Genomic DNA, 23,275 nt, shown 5'->3' on the forward strand with positions numbered 1-23,275 from the left:
GAGGTCCCAAGGACACTCGGGTATCTTTGTGGCAACTAACTCCACTCAATACTTGCATGCTGTTTCATATCAGTGGCCTCCTTCTGTGTTGTCTGATTCTAGATGGATCAGGGGCTAAGAGAGTGGGTTGTTTCCAATGGAACCCTTGTGGGAGATCGGAGATGTGTTTTGAATTTTTGGTTGGATCCTCTTTCATTTTTAACTTGCTGCCACAAGCAGTTGTTTACATGTAAAATATGCAAATGTTTCTCCGAACAGCAACAGCACTACCAGAAATAGCGGACTCCAGTTATACATTGTGCTCATTTTTTTTCTGTTGAATCTTTATTTCGGAGGCTTCAGATCTGAAAGCTTTTCCCGGTGATGTCACTGGGCTCATTTAGTGCGTGGATCATAGAATCACACAGCACAGAAGGAGGCCATTCAGCCCACAGTGCCCATGTTGGCTCTGTGAAAGAGCTGTCCAATTGGATATATACTTGAAAACAATTGAATGTCCAAGCTTTTTGTCGTCTTGGCCTGAATAGCTATGTGAGCCAATGAGCCTCAGAGGTGGCCGGGAGTGGGGGGGGTGGGGTGCGGTGGGGGGGGGGGGTGCAGGGGGCGTGTGGGACAGATATAGGGACCAAATTTCATGGCCCTGCCCTCTTGTCTGGGGCACAGGGCGCCTGAAGTGTGGACCACCAGTCCAGACCTCAAAGTACCTGAGTCTGGTCGTTCACAGCTTGGTCGCACCCCCTAGCACTGGGCCTTGTGCCAGGAACTGAGGATGTAAAAGAAGGATGCATTTATATAGCAACTTTCATGACTTCAGGACATGCCAATCGGGTACTTTTGAAGTGTAGGAAATGCGGCAGCCAAATCCCATAAACAGCAATGAGATAAATGGGCAGATAATCTGTTTTTAGTGATGTTGGTTGAGGGATAAATATTGGCCAGGAAACCAGGGGGAACTCCCCTGCTCCTCTTCAAAATAGTACCATGGGCTCTTTTACGTCCACCTGAGAGGGCAGATGGGGCCTTGGTTTAATGACTCATCCGAAAAGCGGCACCTCCAACAGTGCAGCACTCCCTTAGTACTGCCCTGGAGCGTCAGCCTAGATTTTTGTGCTCAAGTCTGGAGTGGGACTTGAAACCACGACCTTCGACTCGGATCGTGCTCCCCACTTGAGCCATGGCTAACATTACCAGCTGACCATAGGATCCCAAGGATCCCTGCAAAAAAAAAAAAGGCTGCTCACTTCTGGGCTTTTTTCACCTTGCTGCCTGGCCCCATCAGACCCTCCAGTTGGAGGGGTCCCAGAATTAAGACCCACCCCAAGTCTGGGTATCTTTTGGTTGGGGAAATGGAGATGGGACCCCCCACTCCCGGGCTTCATTTCCATGGGCGCACTTGTCCTGCGCCAATTACCAGCACGGGTCCAGGTCCACTCCTTTGGGAAAGCCCTGGAAATCCTGGGTCAGTATGAAGGAGGCGGTAAACAGATGTTACTGATCTTTGCTCCAAATTCCTGTCATTAATGCCTGGAAAATAAGTACTGCCCACACACTCCTAACAGGAAAACCAACCCCATCAAATTCGAAATCCCTATTTCCATTCATTCCCATATATCCCACGTTGCTGATACTAACAGCTCTCTGTGTTCCGATTTAAGATTGATCCACCAGTGAAGCAACAGTGCTAAAAACCAGACTGTCTGTTGACACCACTGTGTCAGCCAGTGAGTTGAATAGTGTCAGCCAATGAGGAAACTTATGGCAGGATTCGCAGCAAATAGTATATCTTACAGCAAAGAAAATCTATTTACTCAGCAGAGTCTGTTTAAACAGCACACTGTAGCAAACAGACTACAGAGTCCATTTAAAAAAGGGTCTATACGAACTACAGCAAACAAAACTCATGACCGAAACTGCAGCAACGTTTCCCAATAAAAGCAGGGTGATTTCTCCAGCAAAATGCAGTGAGTGGAGGATAGTTACTGAATACGATTAAAATCAGTCCCAGCCACTTGCAGCAGTGCAGTCTCCGGGCCTGATTGACGGGGGAATTATCCAATCATCTCCATTCTGACCGGGGATAGTAGTGTCACTATATGCAGCTGCTAAAAGCAGCCCTGTCCAAACATCCAGCCCCGCAAAATTCAAAATGGAAATGTAAGCGCAGATTGCACGGAGTGCCTGAGCTTCGAGGAGGGGTTTGCCAGGCCTCGGGCTGCATGTAGCCCAGTTTGGAGATTTAGTGTACAGGCGTCAGTAGGCATTGGAATAGAGAAAACCTAAACTAATGCAAGTTGATGTTGTGCCAATACACCTTTTGTGTGATGCTGTTAATTCATCACCTCTAGGGTTCCCATCCCTCCAGGATTGCCCTGGAGTCCCGAGGCATTAAAGATGAATCTCCTGGGCAACCCAGGAGGAAAATCATAGGGGCATTAAAAAAATGAATGCTGTGTTTTTAAATTTTCTTTGAATACTTCCGTTTTATTAGTTATAAAAATATTGAAAATGTGGGGAAAAAATGCCATTTGACCGGGCGGGGCAGCAGTGATGAAACCTCTAGGAATATGTCTGACCAGAGTTATCAACTCTAGTCACCTCAAAGTACTTCCACCACTACAAGTACCAGTGACCGACCTGTGACCACCAGTACTTCACCTTAGTGTTAAACAGCTCCAAATACTTTCTCCTGACACAATCCCAGTTTGCAAGGAGAAAAACCTGTAATTGTACTGCATGTTCGTCACTGTTCTGGTTGACGTAAGATGAAAATGTCAGATGCACGCAACCTTTTGCTTCACTGAAATCCCAGTGACATCTGAAAGGAAGTTTTACAATGAGAAATCCGCAAAAGGTTTAGCCAGACATTGCTGTCTACAAGTGCTCATGACAACAGAACTGGAATGAAGCAGGGAGAGGAGGAGGAAGCCCATGAAGTATTCTGACTGTCTATTGGACGCTAGTGTGCAACTTTTTGTGGACAACGTTGATTCCATAACAATTAGTGTTCGATTGGCCTCGGCATCTGTGGGTTAGGGAGGGGAAAATTGGCCAGAATTCTCATTCCTGATCCAGTTACCTCTCCTGGAAGTGCATGTGTATGGGCATCCGGTGAGCACAGGATTGCGCTAGGCTGTGAAGCCCCTCACAGAAGAATAGCCTGCTGGCTGGCACACCCTGTCTAGGCTTACCCATGAAGAATGGCCACTTGAGCAAGGTAGCAGACGCCCATTGGAGCTGTACCTCCTCAATGAGTAGAAGCTTCAAGAGAGGGAGGGCAGAATCTATCTTGTAAATTGTAACAACAAACTGCTGCGTGCTATCGGGTAGTGCAGATCTCCGCGTTTCATTCTGTTTGGCCTTATGTATAAATAAACGGTGTGGACCCGTGACACACGCAGCCATGGGCCACCAATTTATTCTGCTTCACAGCAAAAGGCTTTCAAATGCCCTGTCTTATCTTCAGTTAAGAGAAGGCATGCGATCCAGCTACATTAATGAGCAGTGCTTGTTAGCAGGCATGTACCTGCTTTCCTAATGTGCATTTCTGCAACAGCGGGAAAGGATTTCAATGCCAGAGCTCCCCAATGTTGGTAAGTATGGTGTTGAGCTATGCAGACCAGGAATGTCCCAGGTTCGATCCCACGATCATGCTAAGCTGACCTCAGCCAGGCAGCAGTAGGGATGCTACTACAGCTCTGCGCTATAAATGGCAAGGGTCCCGGCTCCTGGTCTCCTGTTTTAAAAAAAAAAAGTAAAGTATGAATGTGGATGTCCGGTGAGGACAGGTTCAGATTTGGCCCTGATGCTCTCCACAGTCGAACAGCCTGTTGACCTTCATTACGCGTGAAGAACAGCCATTTAGGCGAGGTGTTGAAGGGCTGCGGTGCCGTATTCCTTCAGTGCCATCAGGAGAGATGGAGATGCATCCATATTTGAATCTGCCATAGCATTGCCCTAAAGTGGCTGCCATCCATTTCCTCCCTCAATCTCATGGTTACTTAAAGGTTGAACGTACACGCAAGAATGGGTCAGCAACACTTTATTTATTTTTAATATTGAAAATAATCTCAAATCTACTTGCAGGAGGTTTTAATGAGATTTTAATTGCTGGTTTGATTTGTTGTTTGAAGGCAACCCTCCAGATGCTTACTTTCATGGTTTTTTCTCCCTTTTTTCTGTTTGTAAGTAAGAGTTCATTTACAGCCCTACTGATTCGATTCAGTCACGTTATCGTCCACTTTCGAATGTGAACGCTGACTCTCCCATCAGCAGTAGCGTGTTCTAGTGCTACGACCCAAGGCTGCCGCTGTTTGTCCCCCCTCCCGTGCTCTGCCTCCTCAGGCCCTGCACTAGCATGAGATCTGAATGCACTTGGCCAGCAATATTGATCTCAGTTTATTAAACACAGCTACTCTTGCCCGTCTCGTGCTGCGACGCAGTCTGCACTCCCTGTTTTTCCCCCACCCCGCATGTGCTCGGAGGCTGATGTTGTGCGGTTGTTTAGCATTGCTGGGCTGCTGCTGGTCTGCACACAGCCGCTTTGTTTGTCTCTCTCTGCCTGTCCAGCTCTCAAGTCTATTTATTTTGCATGAGTCATATGTTTGTTACATTCAGATCTCGATCAGCAGAAAACGTTAGTGCAGTTAAAAGTTTATTGATTGAAATGTTAATCCAGCCAAGTAGGAGAATATAACCAAGTAACATAGCCAACTGGAGCATTAGATACACACGATATATCACATCTAAAAGGTAACTATTTATTTTAACGCATCAGTCATATGAATCTAAGAAGCCATAGAAATTTTATCAATTGTTTTTAAATATGTTAACTATATGAAGAAAAATATAAGATATTCCCTTTTTATTGCATAATTTCTGGTAGAATTTAAAATTTTGCTTTTTGGGGTGTTTTAAGGCAACCTCACGAATGCTTTTAATTTTGAAACTTAAAAGTAATAGCAAATAAAAACAAAGTTTTTGATGTAGAACAGCAATGGGAAACATTTAAAACGGTGTTCAACAGAGTCCAGGAAAAATATATTACATAGATATAGATACATAGAAGATAGGAGCAGGAGTAGGCCATTCGGCCCTTCGTGCCTGCTCCGCCATTCGATGAGATCATGGCTGATCCTTTAATTCAGTATCCCGTCCCCGCCTTCTCTCCGTAACCCTTAACCCCTTTTGCCCGTAGAAATATATCTAATTCCCTCTTAAATATATTTAATGAGCTGGCGTACACTGCCCTCTGTGGCAATGAGTTCCACAGGTTCACCACTCTCTGAGTGAAGAAATTCCCCCTCATCTCTGTCCTAAATGGTTTAGCCCTTATCCTTAAATTATGTCCTCTAGTTCTGTTCTCACCCGCCAAGGGAAACATTCCTTCTGCATCCAGTCTGTCTAGACCTGTCAGAATTTTATACACTTCTATGAGGTCCCCTCTCAATCTTCTAAACTCCAGTGTGTACATCCCTAAACTACATAGTCTCTCCTCATAGGTCATTCCCGCCATTCCTGGTATCAGCCTGGTGAATCGCCGCTGCACCCCCTCCATGGCAAGAACATCCTTCCTCAGATGAGGCGACCAAAACTGTACACAGTACTCGAGGTGTGGTCTCACCAGTGCCCTGTACAGCTGCAGCAAGGTATCCCTGTTCCTGTATTCTAACCCTTTTGCTATGAAGGCCAGCATACCGTTTGCCTTCTTGACCGCCTGTTGCACCTGCATGCTCGCCTTCAGTGACTGGTGTACAAGAACACCCAGGTCTCTCTGTACTTCCCCCTCTCCCAATCTATTGCCATTTAAATAATAATTTGCCCTCCCGTTCCTGCACCCAAGGTGGATAACTTCGCACTTGTCCACATTATAGTGCATCTGCCATTTATCCGCCCAATCGCCCAGTCTGTCCAAATCGCTCTGGAGCTTCCTGGTCTCTTCCTCTGAGCCCACCCCCCCTCCTAGTTTAGTGTCGTCTGCAAATTTGGAAATGCTGCATCCGACTCCCTGATCCAGGTCATTAATGTAAATTGTGAACAGCTGGGGGCCCAGGACAGATCCCTGTGGTACCCCACTTGTTACTGCCTGCCATTCAGAAAATGAGCCGTTTATTCCAACTCTCTGTTTTCTATCTGACAGCCAGTTCCCTATCCACGCCAAAACTTTCCCCTTTATCCCATGAGCCTCAATTTTCCATGCTAATCTTTTATGTGGGACCTTATCGAAGGCCTTTTGGAAGTCCAGGTACACCACATCTACTGGCTCTCCCCCATCTATTCTACCAGTTACTCCCTCAAAAAATTCCAATAGATTAGTCAAGCACGATTTACCCTTTGTAAATCCATGTTGACTCTGTCCTATCCTGTCCCCATTTGCTAAGTGCTCCGCTATTTCATCCTTAATGATGGACTCCAGCATTTTGCCCACAACTGATGTAAGGCTTACAGGTCTGTAATTACCTGCTTTTTCCCTACCCCCCTTTTTGAATAGTGGGGTAACGTTAGCTACCCTCCAATCCATCGGTACTGTTCCCGAGTCTAATGAATTCTGAAAAATCATCCTTAGTGCATCCGCTATCTCTAGGGCCACCTCCTTCAGTACCCTAGGATGCATGTTATCAGGCCCTGGGGATTTGTCCACCTTCAATCCCTTTAGCTTCCTTAACACCATATCCTTAGAGATATTGATTTGCGTCAGTTCCTCCTTTGCCAATGTCCCTATTTTTCCCGATATCCCAGGGAGGTTTTTTGTGTCTTCCTTCGTAAAGACTGACCCAAAGTATGCATTTAGTTGATCTGCCATTTCCTTATTTCCCATTATATATTCCCCCGTATCTGACTGCAATGGACCAACTTTGGTTTTCACCAGTCTTTTCCTTTTGATATACTTATAAAAGCTTTTGGAGTTAGTTTTTATATTTTCCGCCAGCTTGTTTTCGTAAGCTATTTTGCCCCTCTTGATTATGCCCTTTGCCCTCCTTTGCTCTATCTTAAACTGTTCCCAATCTTCCGCTCTGGCGCTTTTTTTGGCTATTTTATACGCCCTATCTTTGGATTTTATGCTGTCTCTAATTTCCCCTGTTATCCACGGTTGAGTCACCTTTTTAGATTTCCTTTTATGCCAGATTGGTATAAACAATTTTTGCAATTTTGTCATTCTATCTTTAAATGTTTGCCATTGTTTATCTACCTCCAGTCCTCCCAGGAACGTTGTCCACTCAGACCTACTCAGTTCCCGTCTCATGGCATCATAATTCCCCTTGTTTAAATTCAGGACCTTAGTCTCTGAGTCAATTTCTTCGCTCTCCATTTCGAGTGAGAAATCGATCATGTTATGATCGCTCTGACCCAAGGGTCCCCGTACAACAAGATTACTGATTAGTCCCTTCTCATTGCACAGTACCCAGTCCAATATAGCCTGTTCCCGAGTTGGTTCCTCGACATATTGATCCAGATAACCATCCCTCAAACACTCAAGGAATTCCTCCTCCTCATTATTTTTACTGATTAGGCTAGTCCAATCTATATGTAAGTTAAAGTCACCTATGATGACAGCTGTGCTCTTATTGCACGCTTCTCTAATTTCCCTCGTGATGCCCTCCCTAACCTCTATTTTACTATTTGGAGGCCTATATACCACTCCTATTAATGTTTTTCGCCCCTCGCTATTTCTTAGCTCCACCCATATAGATTCTGTATTAACTGAGTTAATATCCTTCCTTTCAATTGCATTTATCCCCTCTTTTACTAGCAATGCTACCCCTCCTCCCTTTCTTTTTTGTCGATCCTTCCTAAATACTGAATACCCCTGTATGTTAAGCTCCCAGCCCTGCTCACCCTGCAACCATGTTTCCGTAATCCCAATTAGATCATAATTATTAACCTCTATTTCCACAGCTAATTCATCTACCTTGTTCCTGATGCTTCTCGCATTAAGGTATAAAACCCTCAGGCTTTTTTTATGCTCACATTTTTTATGAATTAGTTTGGCCCTTTGTTTTTTGTTCCTCACCCTTTTATCATTTATTTCTGTCTGCCTTTCACTTTCCTCTATTTCACTACATAGGTTTCTAGCCCCCTGCCATACTAGTTTAAATGCTCCCGAACTGCTTTATCAAAAATTACCCCGAGAACATCAGTTCCATCTCTGCACAGGTGTAGACCGTCCCTTTTGTATAGGTCACACCTACCACAAAACTGGTTCCAATGCCTCAAAAATTTAAAACCCTCCCTCTTACACCACTGCTCAAGCCACGTATTTAGCCTAACTATCCTGTTCTCTGTACTCTTACTAGCACGTGGCACTGGTAGTAATCCAGAGATTACTACCTTCGAGGTCCTACTTTTTAGTTTGGCTCCTAACTCCCTAAATTCTACTTGTAGGACCTCTTCCCTTTTTTTAGCTACGTCGTTGGTACCAACATGTATCACGACAACTGGCTGTTCCCCCTCCCCCTCCAGAATGTTCTGCACCCGCGCCGAGACATCCTTGACCCTTGCACCAGGGAGGCAACATACCATCCTGGAGTCTCGGTCGCGACCACAGAAACCCCTATCTATTCCCCTTACAATCGAATCCCCTATTACTATAGCCCTGCCACTCTTTTTCCCTCCCTTCTTTGCAACAGAGCCAGTCATGGTGCCATGAGCCTGGCTGCTGGTGCCTTCCCCCGATGTGTCACCCCCCCCGACAACAGTACCTAAGGCGGTGAACCTGTTGCTAAGGGAGACAACCCCAGGGGATTTCTGCACTACCTTCCTGCCCTTGCTCTGCCTTTTGGTCACCCATGTACTGTCTACGCTGGCCTTAACCTGCGGTGTGACCAACTCACTAAATGTGCTATCCACACCCCTCTCAGAATCGTGGATGCTCCAAAGTGAGTCCACCTGCAGCTCAAGGGCCGTCATGCGGTCCCACATGAGCTGCAGCTGGACACACTTCCTGCACACATAGTCGTCAGGGACACAGGAAGCGTCCCTGATTTCCCACATGTTACAGGAGGAGCATGACACAGGTCCGAGCTCTACTGCCATGACTTAACCCTTATATTACTTTTAATTTTCTAGTTTTAGTTTATTTATCGACTTTTGTTTTCCCGAAGCTTACTTAGACCAATGTATACTGTACTCCTCTTATTCCTTTTTAAACTAAGGGAGAATATAAAGCGATTAGGAGAGAAGTCAAAAAAACAATTAGGAAGGCAAAGAGGAACTATGAAATTAAGTTATCAAGAAACATAAAACGAAATCGTAAAATATTTTACAGGCACATCAATCAAAAAAGGAAGGTCGGGATGGAAATAGGGCCACTAGGATGGACAGGATAATACCACAGGCCGTGATAGAGATGGCAGAAATATTAAATAATTACTATGCTTTAGTGCTTACCAGGGAGATAGAACAGGTGGACATGACATTGGATCATGCAATAAGTAATGAAATAACTGCATTTAAAATAAAAAGAGAACTAACCAAATTCAAAGAGGAAAAAACCCTGGTCTGGATGGATTACATAGAAACATAGAAGATAGGAGCAGGAGTAGGCCATTCGGCCCCTCGAGCCTGCTCCGCCATTCAATGCGATCATGGCTGATCATCCAAATTCAGTACCCGGTCCCTGCTTTCTCCCCATACCCCTTGATCCCTTTAGCCTTAAGAAATATATCCAACTCCTTCTTGAATATATTTAATGTATTGGCCTCTACTGCCTTCTGTGGTAGAGAATTCCACAGGTTCACCGCTCTCTGGGTGAAGAAATTCCTCCTCATTTCTGTCCTAAATGGCCTACCCCTTATCCTTAGACTATGACCCCTGGTTCTGGACTCCCCGACCATCGGGAACATCCTTCCTGCATCTAGTCTGTCCAGTCCTGTCAGAATTTTATAAGTTTCAATGAGATCCCCCCTCATTCTTCTAAACTCCAGCGAGTACAAGCCCAATCGACCCAATCTCTCATACGTCATTCCTGCCATCCCAGGTATCAGCCTGGTGAATCTTCGCTGAGCTCCTTCCATGGCAAGAACATCCTTCCTCAGATAAGGACATCCTTCCTCAGATAACATCCGCACATTTTAAAAGAATCTAGGAAAGAGGTGCCAGAGGACTAGTGGATAGCTAACATTATACCTATATTTAAGAAGGAAGATAGAACATGTCCGGGGAACTATAGACCAGTCAGCTTAACATCAGTGGTAGGAAAAATAATGGAATCTCTAATAAATGAGAAAATAGAAGAACATCTAGAAGGCAAAAATAATATAATGAATAGTCAGCATGAATTTCAAAAGTGAAAGTCTTGCTTGACCAACCTCATTGAATTTTTTGAAGAGGTAACAGAGAGAATAGACAAGGGTAATGCAGTAGATGGAATTTATCTAGATTTTCAAAAGGCCTTCGATAAGGTACCACATAATAGGCTAATGAATAAGGTCAGAGAATGCGGAGCCAGGGGACAAGTAGCAGAATGGATAGCTGGCTGGCTTCAAGACAGGAAGCAGAGAGTAGGAGTAAAGGGTAGCTATTCACAGTGACAGAAGATGGGTAGTGATGTTTCACAAGGATCAGTGCTGGGACCACTGCTGTTCACAGTTTCTATTAACGATTTAGACTTTGGAATCAAAAACACAATTTCTAAATTTGCAGATGACACCAAATTGGGGGGGGGGGGGTAGTTAATACTGAGGAGGACTGCAACAAATTACAGGAAGATGTTAACCTTGCAGAATGGGCATCTAATTAGCAAATGAAATTCAACACTAATAAATGTGAGGTTACATTTTGGTAGGAAGAATAGGGAGGTCACTTATTACTTGGAGGGTGCGAGTCTGGATAGGGCAGAGGAGCAAAGGGATCTCGGAGTACAAGTACACAAATCACTAAAAGTAGCGACACAGGTTAACAAGGCCATAAAAAAAGCAAACCAGGCACACGGGTTTATTTCTAGAGGGATAGAATTGAAAAGTAGTGAAGTTATGCTAAACTTATGTTGAACTTTGGTCGCCATATTATAAAAAGGATATCGAGGCACTGGAGAGGGTGCAGAGAAGATTTACAAGGTTGATACCAGAAATGCGAGGGTATACCTATCAGGAAAGGATGAACAGGCTGGGTCTCTATTGTCCTGAAAAAGGAAGGCTGGGGGGTGACCTAATAGAGGTCTTTAAAATTATGAATGGTTTTGATAGAGTGGATACAGAGAGTGTTTTCACTTGTGGGGAAGAGCATAACTAGAGGCCATCAATATAAGATAGTCACCAATAAATCAAATAGGGAATTCAGAAGAAACTTCTTTACCCAGAGAGTGGTGAGAATGTGGAACTCGCTACCTCGGAGTGGTTGAGGCAAATAGTATAGAAGTATTTAAGGGAGGAGGCTCGAGTGGAGCATAAATGCCGGCATGGATTGGTTAGGTCAGATGGCCTGTTTCTGGCCATATATCCTACGTGATCCTAATTAAAGTGTTAATGTTAAACCCGTAGATTTCAAATCTTTTTGAACAGTGAAAGAATCATAAAAATCAAAGCAGAAAATGCTGGAAATACACAGCGGGGCAATCAGCATCTGAAAGAAGATGATAAACGGTTCGAATTGGTGCCTTCATCAGAACCCCACACTCTCAGACTGGGACGGTCCCATTGTGGAACTGGCTAGCAAAGGGTGGGGGGGGGGACAACAACAGATATCATCTGGATACCTTGCAACATGGCACCTCCCTCAGTACAGCAGTGGCTCGAAATAGGCCTACTGGGTTAGACACAAGTCGGGTAATTTTGACATTGTGTGATAGTGTAGAAAGGAGGGTGATAGCGAGTCGGCAGCTCGGTTTATGTCTGTCCCCATTTTTATTTCCATTGACTTCAGTGATCGGGAGAGATGTAAAACAGGCTGCCAACTCGCTATTCGCCATCTTACACTATCGCACAAAGTCAAGATCTATTCCAAGGGGTTACGTTTCAGCTTCTACATAATATCTTATCACCCAAGGTAAGGCGCACCTGAATTTATACTGGCAGTAGTTCCCTGCTTAAAGGTATTCAGAATATTTTACATACAGCTTTTGTGGGGTTTTTTGGTTTGGATCCCATGTCTGACTGTAAACACAGCATAATAATGTATTTCCTGGCCACAAGACACTCAGTTTTCTTTTGTATTTTTAATCCTGATGGAGCCCTCTCCATGCTTTCTGAATGCGCACTCTGGGTTCTAGCTGCTGGGCAAGTGACTGTAGACATGTCTGTCCTCCAGCAGGGGGTCACTGTGGGGTAAATAACAAACAGTGCGCAACAATTCACACCCTTCCCCTCCATTCACGGGCAACCCACTGCGTTAATAACTCCTGTGGGAGCGTAGGAAGACTGTGTATCTACTCAAGAGACAGACTCATGCATAAGCAAGTAGGGTAATGCCATTCTGTACATGGAGGGAGTAACCAGCCTATAAAGTGCAGCCAGTTTACAGGTTAACGGAGAGCTTTTAGATTTGAGTTTGGATATAAGATCAGCTCAACGAGTTAATTTCACACTGTACGAACCAGTATAACTGCAAGCAGTGTAATGTTGGTAAAGCCCTAACTTCAAGGCAATCCGACATGGGCACTTTTTAAACTTTACTAATGTTTTAAAAATAAAAGTAACTCAGGTTCCTGGGCTTGGGAGAGGTGTGGAGATAACAGCAGAACTCAGCGCCAGCGGGTATACACTCTGTAAAACAGTACCTGCAGTATAACTGCACACACAGCGGGATATACACAGAGGCAATGTAGGCAGCATCTACATGGGGCTGTTGCCCAAACCAGAAATTAGCCGAAAATAAATCCAGTTAAACCATCGCATTTCTGGGCTCGACTGCAGTTTACTTTCACTGTGAGCCTATCAAAGGCTTTAGCTGGAAGCAAATCTTGAGTAGGTTTGATACTGTCAGAAATCATCAATTAATCTCATTCTGTTAGAGAAGAAGTAAATGGCGGCCTGTTCATTTTTAGTTGTCCTCAATTACAGAATCTGCAGTCTCGTTTACTTCCATTCATAAGAATTTTTTTTTTTTAATTGTATATCATAATATAATTTAATTAACATTTCTCCAGCCAGCTAATAAAAATACAGCTCTAAATCCTTTTAGTTTCTTGCCCAGTGCAGATTCAGCTAAAACTAAAAAGAAATCCCGACTAAACAACCTGCATTTATACAGCTCCACAGGAGTGTAATCAGACAACAATTTGATACCGAATCACAAAAGGAGACATTAGGACAGGTGACCAAAAGCTTGGTCAAAGAGGTAGATTTTCAGGCACATTAACACCCCTGATACATTTCTACAAAGGGCAGCTTAGCATTGGCAGGTGAGGGGCTGCTTCAGTGTGTGGTTGTTGAGTCTGACGATGTGAAGTACTGTACCATCTCGTTAGTGCGTCTATTTTGAGTCCTCGTGAAACTTTGGCCTGCTATCAGTGTTAATGATGGCCGTCTCTCTCTTTTGCACCCCCTGCAGGTTCGGTGCACGCCACGTCGATCGCAGCCTCGAGAGTGGAGCAAGCACTGTCGGAGGTGGCCTCGTCCTTGCAGAGCAGCATGCCCAAGCAGGGGCCGATGCACCCCTGGATGACCCTGGCTCAGATCTGGTTGCACGCAGGTTAACTTGCGGTGATTCTGTGCCGCTCTTTTGAATTCTATTTTGTATTCAGCCGCGGAATGCAAGTGCGGTTAAAAAGATGCAAAGTAACATTCCCAACACACACACATGCATTTTTTTCAAACTACATAAGCATTTTCTGCAAAATTCTGCAGCATTGCTAGCGTGTCCTCCTGGTAAGTCAGAAGATATGCGGTTTTACAATGACAGGAGCTTTATACCATGTATTGCACAATGCACAACAATTTGCATTTATATGGCGCCTTTAGCATTGAAAAACTTCACAAGGTGCAAGGAAAAAGAGACACCAAGCCAAAGAAGAGATTAGAAGGGTAGACCAAAAGCTTTGGTCAAAGAAGTAGATTTTAAGGAAGGTCTTAAAGGAGGAGAGAGATTTAGTGAAGGAAGTCAAGAGTGGGGGTCCTAGGAGGCTTTAAAGCATGCCTGCCAATGGTGGGAGAAAGGTAGGGAGGTGCACAGGAGGCTGGTGTCTGAGGAATGGAGATTTCGGGGGTGGGGGGTGTTGTAAGGCTGGTGGAGGTTATAGAGATAGGGAGGGACAAGGCAATGGAGTGATATAAACACAAGGATAAGAACTTTAAATTTCAGGCATTGGGGGAATCAAGAACTAAATCCAGGTCAGTTCGAAAAGGGGTAGTGGGCAAGCAAGACTTGGTGTAGGAAAGGATGTGGGCAGCAGAGTTTTGGACAATTTGTAGTTTACGAAGGGTGGAGGAGGATGGGAGGCCAATCAGGAAAGCATAGGAGTAATTGAGTCTGGAGGTGGCAAAGGCATGGATGAGGATTTAGCAGCAGATGGGCTGAGGCAGGGATGGAGGCGGGTGATGTTACGGAGGTAGAGGTAGGCGGTCTTTGTGATGGAGAGGATATGAGGTCAGAAGGTCAGCTGGGGTTCCTATATGGCGCTGAGGTTGCAAACAGTCTGGTTCAGCCTGTGACGGGACGGGGAGGGGGATGGAATCGGTGTCAAGGGTATGAAGTTTGTGGCAAGAACTGAATATAATGGCTTTGGTTTTCCCAGTGTTTAGCTGGAGAAAATTGTAGCTCACCTAAGACTGGATGTTGGATAGTACAGAGGCAGTGGAGGCGTCCAGAGAGGTAGAGCTTGGTGCCGTCAGCGTACATGTGGAAGCTGACCCCATGTCCGTGGATGTTGCCAGAGGGCATCAGGTAGATGCGGAAGAGGAGGTGGGGGGGGGGTCCAAAGATAGATCCTTGGGCGAAGGGGTTCCCAAGGTGACAATAGAGGGTTGGAAAGAGAAGCCATTTCTACAGATGCTCTGGCTACAATTGGATAGGATTGGATAATAAGAGTGGAACCAAGTAAGGGCGGTCCCACCGAACTGGACAGCAGAGGGGAAGCATTGGAGGAGGATGGTGTGATTGAGGCTGCAGAGAGGAAGCGGAGGGAGGGATAATGTGCCACAGTCACAGAGAATGTCATTCATTACTTTAGTTAGGGCTGTTTGGTGCTGCGGGGAACCTGATTGAAGGGATTCAAATGAGTGCAGGATAGATGGGCATCTGGGAAGCAACAACACTATGAAAGGTATTGGAGAGTCTTGAATTCCATGATTGTCTGTATATTTGCACTTGACGTGCTGTTTGATAAGGAGAGGAGGGTTATCTGGTATACTGGAGAATGTGTTATGCTGGTATATTTTAGCTGTTCAAATTAAATGGAGCATCGGTTAAAACCAAAGAAAGGAATATACAATCAAGTAAACGAGAAGCAGCTTCTACAGGAGGAAACACGAGTGGTTGGTCTATTTATTTATTGATAATTACAGGTTCCAGTGTTCAAGATTTGTTGATCTAAAAATATTACTGAAATTATTTCTTTTTGTTTCAAAGTCAGTGTTGCAACTGCTGATTTTTGAGTTACAGTTACATAATTGGTAACAAATAAATAGGCAAAAAGTTTGGAAGCTGTTTATGCTGCCGAATTTGTTTGCCTGTTCCTAAAACTATCGGCTGAAAGGGCTATCTGCGAATTTCAGAGTCAATTGACAGTAATCCCCAGATGGCTTAGCTGATACTGAGGGAATGCTGCATTGTCAGAGGTGCTGTCTTTCAAATGCGATATTAAATCAAGGCCCCATCTACTTGCTCAGGTGGATGGAAAAGTTCCCGCGGCACTATTCTGACCGACATTATCCCTCAACCAACACCACCAAAACAGATTAACTAGACACTTGTCTCATTACTGTTTGTGGAACCTTGCAGTGTGCAAATTAGTTGCTGCATTTGCCTACAAAACAATAGTGACTACACTCAGGTAGGCCCCAGTGCGGCATCGGCAGCGGGTGGAGGCGGAGCTGAGCGGCAGAGCGACTACAAGAGGCCCCAGAGGCTCAGGTAGGCCCCAGTGCGGCATCGGCAGCGGGTGGAGGCGGAGCTGAGCGGCAGAGCGACTACAAGAGGCCCCAGAGGCTCAGGTAGGCCCCAGTGCGGCATCGGCAGCGGGTGGAGGCGGAGCTGAGCGGCAGAGCGACTACAAGAGGCCCCAGAGGCTCAGGTAGGCCCCAGTGCGGCATCGGCAGCGGGTGGAGGCGGAGTCGGGACCAGCGGGAGCAGCGAGGAGGAGCTCGGGAGAAAACCCGGCGACCAGCGAGGCCCGAGACCACAGCTGGGGCAGTCGGGAGAGCAGGAGGCCAGTAACTGCTGGGGCAGTCGGGAGAGCAGGAGGCCAGTAACTGGTGAGTTTAAAAGCTCACCTTTCGCGGGCTTTTTCTTTCACAGCTGGTGCAGTCGGGAGAGCAGGAGGCCAGTAACTCTTATATAGGTGGAGCTGTTGCTAAACCCGAAACACTACAGTGTAGTGTCTCCCACCCTTCCACCTCCTCTAACCTTTTAGGGGTTAGGGGAAGTTGAAAAGGTAGGTTCAATTTATTTTATTTCAGGAGCCTAACCTAGGTGGAAAAGGTTCCAGGACAGGAGGCGGCAGTGAAAATACAACACCAGAAAACAGGTAGGTGACTGGTTGGTGAGTACTTTCACAAACTTATTCTAAGTAGAATTCAATAATTAAGCTAAATCGTAGTAAATAAAAGGGTATTGTAAGGGTTAAGTCATGGAAGGGCAGCTCGGACCCGTGTCATGCTTCTCCTGTGCCATGTGGGAAATCAGGGACACTGTCCCTGACAACTATGTGTGCAGGAAGTGTGTCCAGCTGCAGCTCCTAGCAGACCGCATGGCGGCGCTGGAGCTGCGAATGGACTCACTCTGGAGCATACGCGATGCTGAGGATGTTGTGGATAGCACATTCAGTGAGTTGGTCACACCGCAGGTAAAGGCTAGCTCAGACAGTAAATGGGTGACCAAAAGGCAGGGTAAAGGCAGGAAGGTAGTGCAGGAGTCACCTGCGGTCATCTCCCTCCAAAACAGGTTTACCGTTTTGGGTACTGTTGGGGGAGATGACTTATCAGGGGAAGGCACCAGCAGCCAGGTTCAGGGCACCATGACTGGCTCTGCTGCACAGAAGGGCGGGAAAAAGAGGGATAGGGCTATAGTGATAGGGGATTCAATTGTAAGGGGGATAGATAGGAGTTTCTGTGGCCGAGACCGAGACTCCAAGATGGTATGTTGCCTCCCTGGTGCAAGGGTCAAGGATGTCTCGGAGCGGGTGCAGAGCATTCTGAAGGGGGAGGGGGATCAGCCAGTTGTCGTGGTACATGTAGGTACCAACGATGTAGGTAAAAAGAGGGAGGAGGTCCTACAAGCTGAATTTAGGGAGTTAGGAGCTAAATTGAAAAGTAGGACCTCAAAGGTAGTAATCTCTGGATTGCTACCAGTGCCACGAGCTAATAAGTTTAGAGAGAGTAAGATAGATAAGCTAAATACGTGGCTTGAGCAGTGGTGCAAGGGAGAGGGATTTAAATTCTTGAGGCATTGGAACCAGTTCTTGGGGAGGAGTGACCTGTACCAAGGGGACGGTCTACACCTGAACTGTGAGGGAGCCGATGTCCTCGGGGTAATATTTTCTAGGGCGGTTCGGGAGGATTTAAACTAATTTGGCAGGGGGATGGGAACCTAGGTAGTGGAAAAGAGGGAAGTCATATGAAGTCAGAAATAGATGGTAGAAAGGTGAGAAGCAATAAGCAAAGGAGAGAAACACAAAGGGCCAAACTAATTCACAATGAGAGTGTGAAAAAAGCAAGCCTGAAGGCTTTGTATCTTAATGCTAGAAGCATTAGGAACAAGGTGGATGAATTAGTTGTGGAAATAGAGGTAAACAAGTATGATTTGATTGGGATTACAGAAACGTGGCTGCAGGGTGGGCAAGGCTGGGAACTTAACATCCAGGGATATACAATATTTAGGAAGGATCGGCAAAAAGGTAGGGGAGGTGGGGTAGCATTGCTGGTAAAGGAGGGGATTAATGCAATGGAAAGGAAGGATATTAACTCGGATGAAACGGAATCTGTATGGGTAGAAATGAGAAATAGCAAGGGGAGGAAAACGTTAGTGGGTGTGATATATAGGCCTCCAAATAGTAATATGGAGGTGAGGGAAGGCATAAAAAGGGAAATTAGAGAAGCGTGCGATAAGAGCACAGCTGTCATCATGGGTGACTTTAATTTACATATTGATTGGACTACCCAAATTAGTAAAAATTCTGAGGAGGAGGAATTCCTGGAATGTTTTCGGGACGGTTATCTGGACCAATATGTCGAGGAGCCGACTCGAGATCAGGCCATTTTAGACTGGGTATTGTGCAATGAGAAGGGACTTATCAGCAATCTTCTTGTACGAGGCCCCTTGGGTCAGAGCGATCATAATATGATCGAGCTCTCAGTCGAGATGGAGAGTGAGGAAATTGAATCAGAGACTAAGGTCCAGAACTTAAATAAAGGGAATTACGAGGGTATGAGACGGGAATTGGGTAAGATTGATTGGGTGGTGTTTCTGGGGGGATTGACAGTGGATAGACAATGGCAAGCATTCAAAGATAGAATGGAAGAATTCCAGAACATGTTTATACCGGTTTGGCATAAAAATAAACCTAAAAAGGTGACTCAACCGTGGATAACGAGGGAAATTAGGGACAGCATAAAATCAAAAAAAAGGGCATATCAACTGGCAAAAAAAAGCACCAGACCGGAAGATTGGGGGCAGTACAGGATACAGCAAAAGAGGACAAAGGGATTAATCAGGAAGGGGAAAATAGAATACGAAAGTAAACTTGCAGCAAACATAAAGACAGACTGCAAAAGCTTTTATCGGTATATCAGGAGGAAAAGACTGGTAAAATCCCAAGTCGGTCCCTTGCAGTCCGATTCGGGAGAATATATAATGGAGAATAAGGAAATGGCAGACCAATTAAACTCATACTTTGGTTCTGTATTCACAAAGGAGGACACAAATAACCTCCCAGGAATATCGGCAAACATAGGGACTAATGAGAGGGAGGAGCTGACAGAAATTAGTATCTCTAGGGATATGGTGTTGGGTAAGTTGAGGGGACTGAAGGCCGACAAATCCCCAGGGCCTGATAAACTACATCCTAGGGTACTTAAGGAGGTGGCCCTGGAGATAGCAGATGCTCTAAGGATCATCTTCCGGAACTCCATTGACTCGGGAACAGTACCCGTGGATTGGAGGGTAGCTAATGTTACCCCAATATTTAAAAAGGGGGGTAGAGAGAAAGCAGGGAATTATAGACCAGTAAGCCTTACATCGGTTGTGGGCAAAATGCTAGAGTCCATTATTAAGGATAAAATAGCGGAGCACTTGACAAATGGGGAAAGGATCGGACAGAGTCAACATGGATTTACAAAGGGTAAATCGTGTTTGACTAATCTGCTGGAATTTTTTGAGGAAGTAACTGGTAAAATAGATGGGGGAGAGCCAGTGGATGTGGTGTACCTTGACTTCCAGAAAGCGTTCGATAAGGTTCCACACAAAAGATTATCATGCAAAATTAAGGCTCATGGGATTGGGGGCAAAGTATTAACGTGGATAGAGAACTGGCTGGCGGATAGAAAACAGAGAGTTGGAATAAACGGCTCGTTTTCGGAGTGGCAGGCAGTGACCAGCGGGGTGCCGCAAGGATCTGTCCTGGGACCCCAGCTGTTCACAATATATATAAATGATCTGGATCAGGGAATTGGATGCAATATTTCCAAATTCGCTGACGACACTAAACTAGGAGGAGGGGTGGGCTCTGATGAGGATGTCAGGAGGCTACAGTGCGATTTGGACAGGTTGGGGGAATGGGCGGATACGTGGCAGATGCACTATAATGTGGATAAATGCGAGGTTATCCACTTTGGGGGTACAAACAGGAGGGTGGATTATTATCTAAATGGCAATAGATTGGGAGATGGGGAAGTGCAGAGGGACCTGGGTGTTCTTGTGCACCAGTCACTGAAGGAGAGCATGCAGGTGCAACAGGCGATTAAGAAGGCAAATGGTATGTTGGCCTTCATATCAAGGGGGTTCGAGTATAGGAATAGGGATACCTTACTACAGCTGTACAAGGTGCTGGTGAGACCGCATCTGGAGTATTGTGTACAGTTTTGGTCGCCCCATCTGCGGAAGGATGTTCTTGCCATGGAAAGAGTGCAGCGGCGATTCACCAGGCTGATACCTGGAATGGCGGGAATGACCTACGAGGAGAGATTGAATAGTTTGGGCTTGTACTCACTGGAGTTTAGAAGATTGAGAGGGGATCTCATCGAAACATATAAAATTATGGCAGGCCTGGACAGGCTGAATTCAGAGAGAATGTTTCCAATGGCAGGGGAGCACAGAACCAGGGGCCACAGTCTAAAAATAGCGGGCAAATCATTTAAAACAGAGATGAGGAAGAATTTCTTCACTCAAAGAGTGGTGAGCCTGTGGAATTCCCTGCCACAGAGGGCTGTGAAGGCTAATTCAATAAATATTTTCAAGAGAGAATTGGATATATTTCTGAAGGCTAAGGGGATTAAGGGTTACGGAGAAAGGGCGGGGACGGGGTACTGAACTGGTAAGATCAGCTATGATCTCAGACGAAGATCAGCCATGATCTCATTGAATGGCGGAGCAGGCTCGAAGGGCCGAATGACCTACTCCTGTTCCTATCTCTATGTTTCTATGTTTTAAAAGTAATTCTTTGGCTGCTTTAGGATTCTAGTGGTCTTATTTAAAAGCGTATTGGTACCAGTATATGTTCTTTAATGCTGTGGAGTAAATTTCCTGTGATACCCTTAATTCATCACTTCAAATTGATCATAATTCTGTCGCAACCTGTAACCACCAGTACTTTATCCTAGAGTTGTACAACGCAAACATTCTTGTTTGGAAGGGCAGAATCTAACAGTTAGCTGGGTATTTTTGGCCCCGCGTTTTACTGAAATTGAGATTTTAAATGATAAATCCGATATGGTAGATGCAGAGAAGTTATGGCGAAGCTCTTGTGGAGGAATTCAGACCCAGGGGGTGCAATCTTAAAATTAAAGCTAGGTCATTGAGGAGTGAAATCGAGAAGCACCTTGTCACACAAAGGGTAGTGGAAATCTGGAACTCTCTTTCCCCCCCCCCCCCCAAAAGGCTGTGGATGCTGGGGGACAATTGAAAATATCAAGACAGACTGATCGATCGATTTTTATTAGGCAACAGGGGGGCAGAATGGAACACTGTTCTAGTGAGCTTGAACTCCATAAAATGTTAGAATAGCCTGCTGCACAGTGTGTTTCCAATCTCCGTGTCTATTGTAGAGTGAAAGCCACTTCCAATTGTAGGGGCAGTCACCCTGGGCTATTAGTTGACCCTCTTAGAATAGTTTTAGCAGTGGACAGCACATCTCCAGCTAGGAAGGTGCAAGGGGAAAGCTTCGAGAGAGAGGATTAAAAAATGATGTTGAAATGGAATAGTTGTTGTGCAGCCAAAAGAAATCCAGCACTAAAAAAGTTAAATAATCAGCTTGAACATACGGAGGAAGTGAACACCTTCATATCAATGTTCATGCAGATGATTTCTGTGAAACGCTGGCAGCTCCCAGCTCACAGAGGTTTCAGTTTCCTGTATGTGCGACTGTATAAGGTGACATATTCATCAACAAATAATATTTAAACATTCACCAAAAATACTTTCTTCAGTTCCATTGTGGATACTTATTTCAATGAGTCATAATTCTGTACTTGAAATGCAGAATAAATCTGGAAGTCAATTATTTTACTGAGAAATAAGCCACTGTGTATTTTCAAATCCCTCCATGGCCTTGCCCCTCCCTATCTCTGTAACCTCTTACAACCCTCTGAGATCTCTGCGCGTCTCCAATTCTGGCCTCGTGCGCATCCCCGATTTTCATCACTCCACCATTGGTGGCCATGCCTCCAGCTGCCTAGGCCCTAAGTTCTGGAATTTCCTCCCTAAAGGAGAACATGGATAGAACCTGGGGCGCAATTCAGACGCAGGAGGAGGTCACTGTAGGAGATATAATGGCTGCATTAAAACAGGTAGGAATCATGAGAGAGCAGTGCCACAGTGGTGGACTGTGGAGGAGAGGCAGTGGGAGAGGATGGAATGGTCCAGGGCACAGAGAGGTTGATGAGGGGTATCCAAGATGTCATCTGTAACTTTGGCCTTGGTGATTTTGCGATTGGCCCAGGACAGAAACCAGATTGGAGAGAAGGCAAAATAGATCATGAGGGCACAGCCTCAAGACGGAGGGTGAAAAGGCAGTTTAGGTTTAACTGTTACACAGATGATGGTTGTAAGGAAAGAACTGCCAAGGTTGATTGTATCATCAAATTCAAATGCCTGGTAAAACATTTGCTAGAGAGGTATGATGGGTATTGTGGGATGTGGTATTTCCGAAACACTGGGACTAGACCGCTATCTGGAGGATGGTAACATTCTCAGGCTGTTCCTTTCCTTTAGGGAGAGATAGTCCGGACCTTTAGACCCAATTAAGCGTCTTTAGGATTCAGCTACCTCAAATTTTAGTTGAAAGTGAACATCTGAGAAATACGCCTGATCCAGGGTAGCCCCAAAGAGGCTAGGACTAGAAAATATCCCTTCACTCTTACCTCTCTCGGCCTTCTCTTCCTTCTACAATCAGTTAAAAGCCAAGATTGGCGGCATGTAATCACAAACTCTTACACATGAATCTACAGGGCCAGAAAACCCCATTATGGTCCACCGGTCTAGTCCCATGCGCCAACGCATTTCATGACAATGTATTCGGATGTACATTTCCTTAGAGAAACACTTCACACACTGATATTTTAGTAATATGTATGTTTGCTGGCGTCTCTTTACTGATTCCTTAATGACATTGAGGATGGCTGCTCAATTTGCTGAGTTGAAAGAATGAACAGCTCACATCTCAAGTTACTATGCGTAGCTGATTTTTATTCCCCTCCCTAACACGGGCACTGAGGCGAGTTGTATCTCTACCACTGCCCCAACAGTAGATCTGCTCTCTCGGTACCACAATGTGGGGCCTTCCTCACCTAACTGGCACAGTACCACACCATGACATCAGGGAAGCTCTTACCAATATAGACCTGTTCAAGGCTTAACACTGTTAGTGCTATTCTCCGATCCCACTGCTTCCCGCATCAGTTCCAATCACAGTTTGAAAGTTGGTGAAATCACTCTCAGTGTTCCCTGTAATTTTTTTTGGCGCCGCACGGCCCCT

General features: G+C 45.3%; 1 protein-coding gene across 7 annotated transcripts in view; it reads left to right on the forward strand.

Annotated features, from left to right (window-relative positions):
- The window catches only part of ttc7b (tetratricopeptide repeat domain 7B), a 499,428-nt gene that overhangs the window by 281,893 nt on the left and 194,260 nt on the right, over window positions 1-23,275 (forward strand). For 3 of the 7 annotated variants that reach the window (XM_086002622.1, XM_086002620.1, XM_086002621.1), the window contains 2 exons: window positions 5,499-5,645; window positions 13,483-13,623. In XM_086002622.1, coding sequence (XP_085858748.1) covers window positions 5,499-5,645; window positions 13,483-13,623 — 288 coding nt within the window. Of the gene's footprint in view, window positions 1-5,498; window positions 5,646-7,893; window positions 7,934-11,856; window positions 11,980-13,482; window positions 13,624-23,275 lie in introns of those variants that run through there. The other 4 variants (XM_086002623.1, XM_086002624.1, XM_086002625.1 and 1 more) reach the window with 3 other exon arrangements.

The sequence above is a fragment of the Somniosus microcephalus genome, chromosome 12 (genome assembly GCF_052327205.1).
Source record: "Somniosus microcephalus isolate GS21.2 chromosome 12, FLI_Smic_1.0, whole genome shotgun sequence".
NCBI classification, from domain to species: domain Eukaryota; kingdom Metazoa; phylum Chordata; class Chondrichthyes; order Squaliformes; family Somniosidae; genus Somniosus; species Somniosus microcephalus.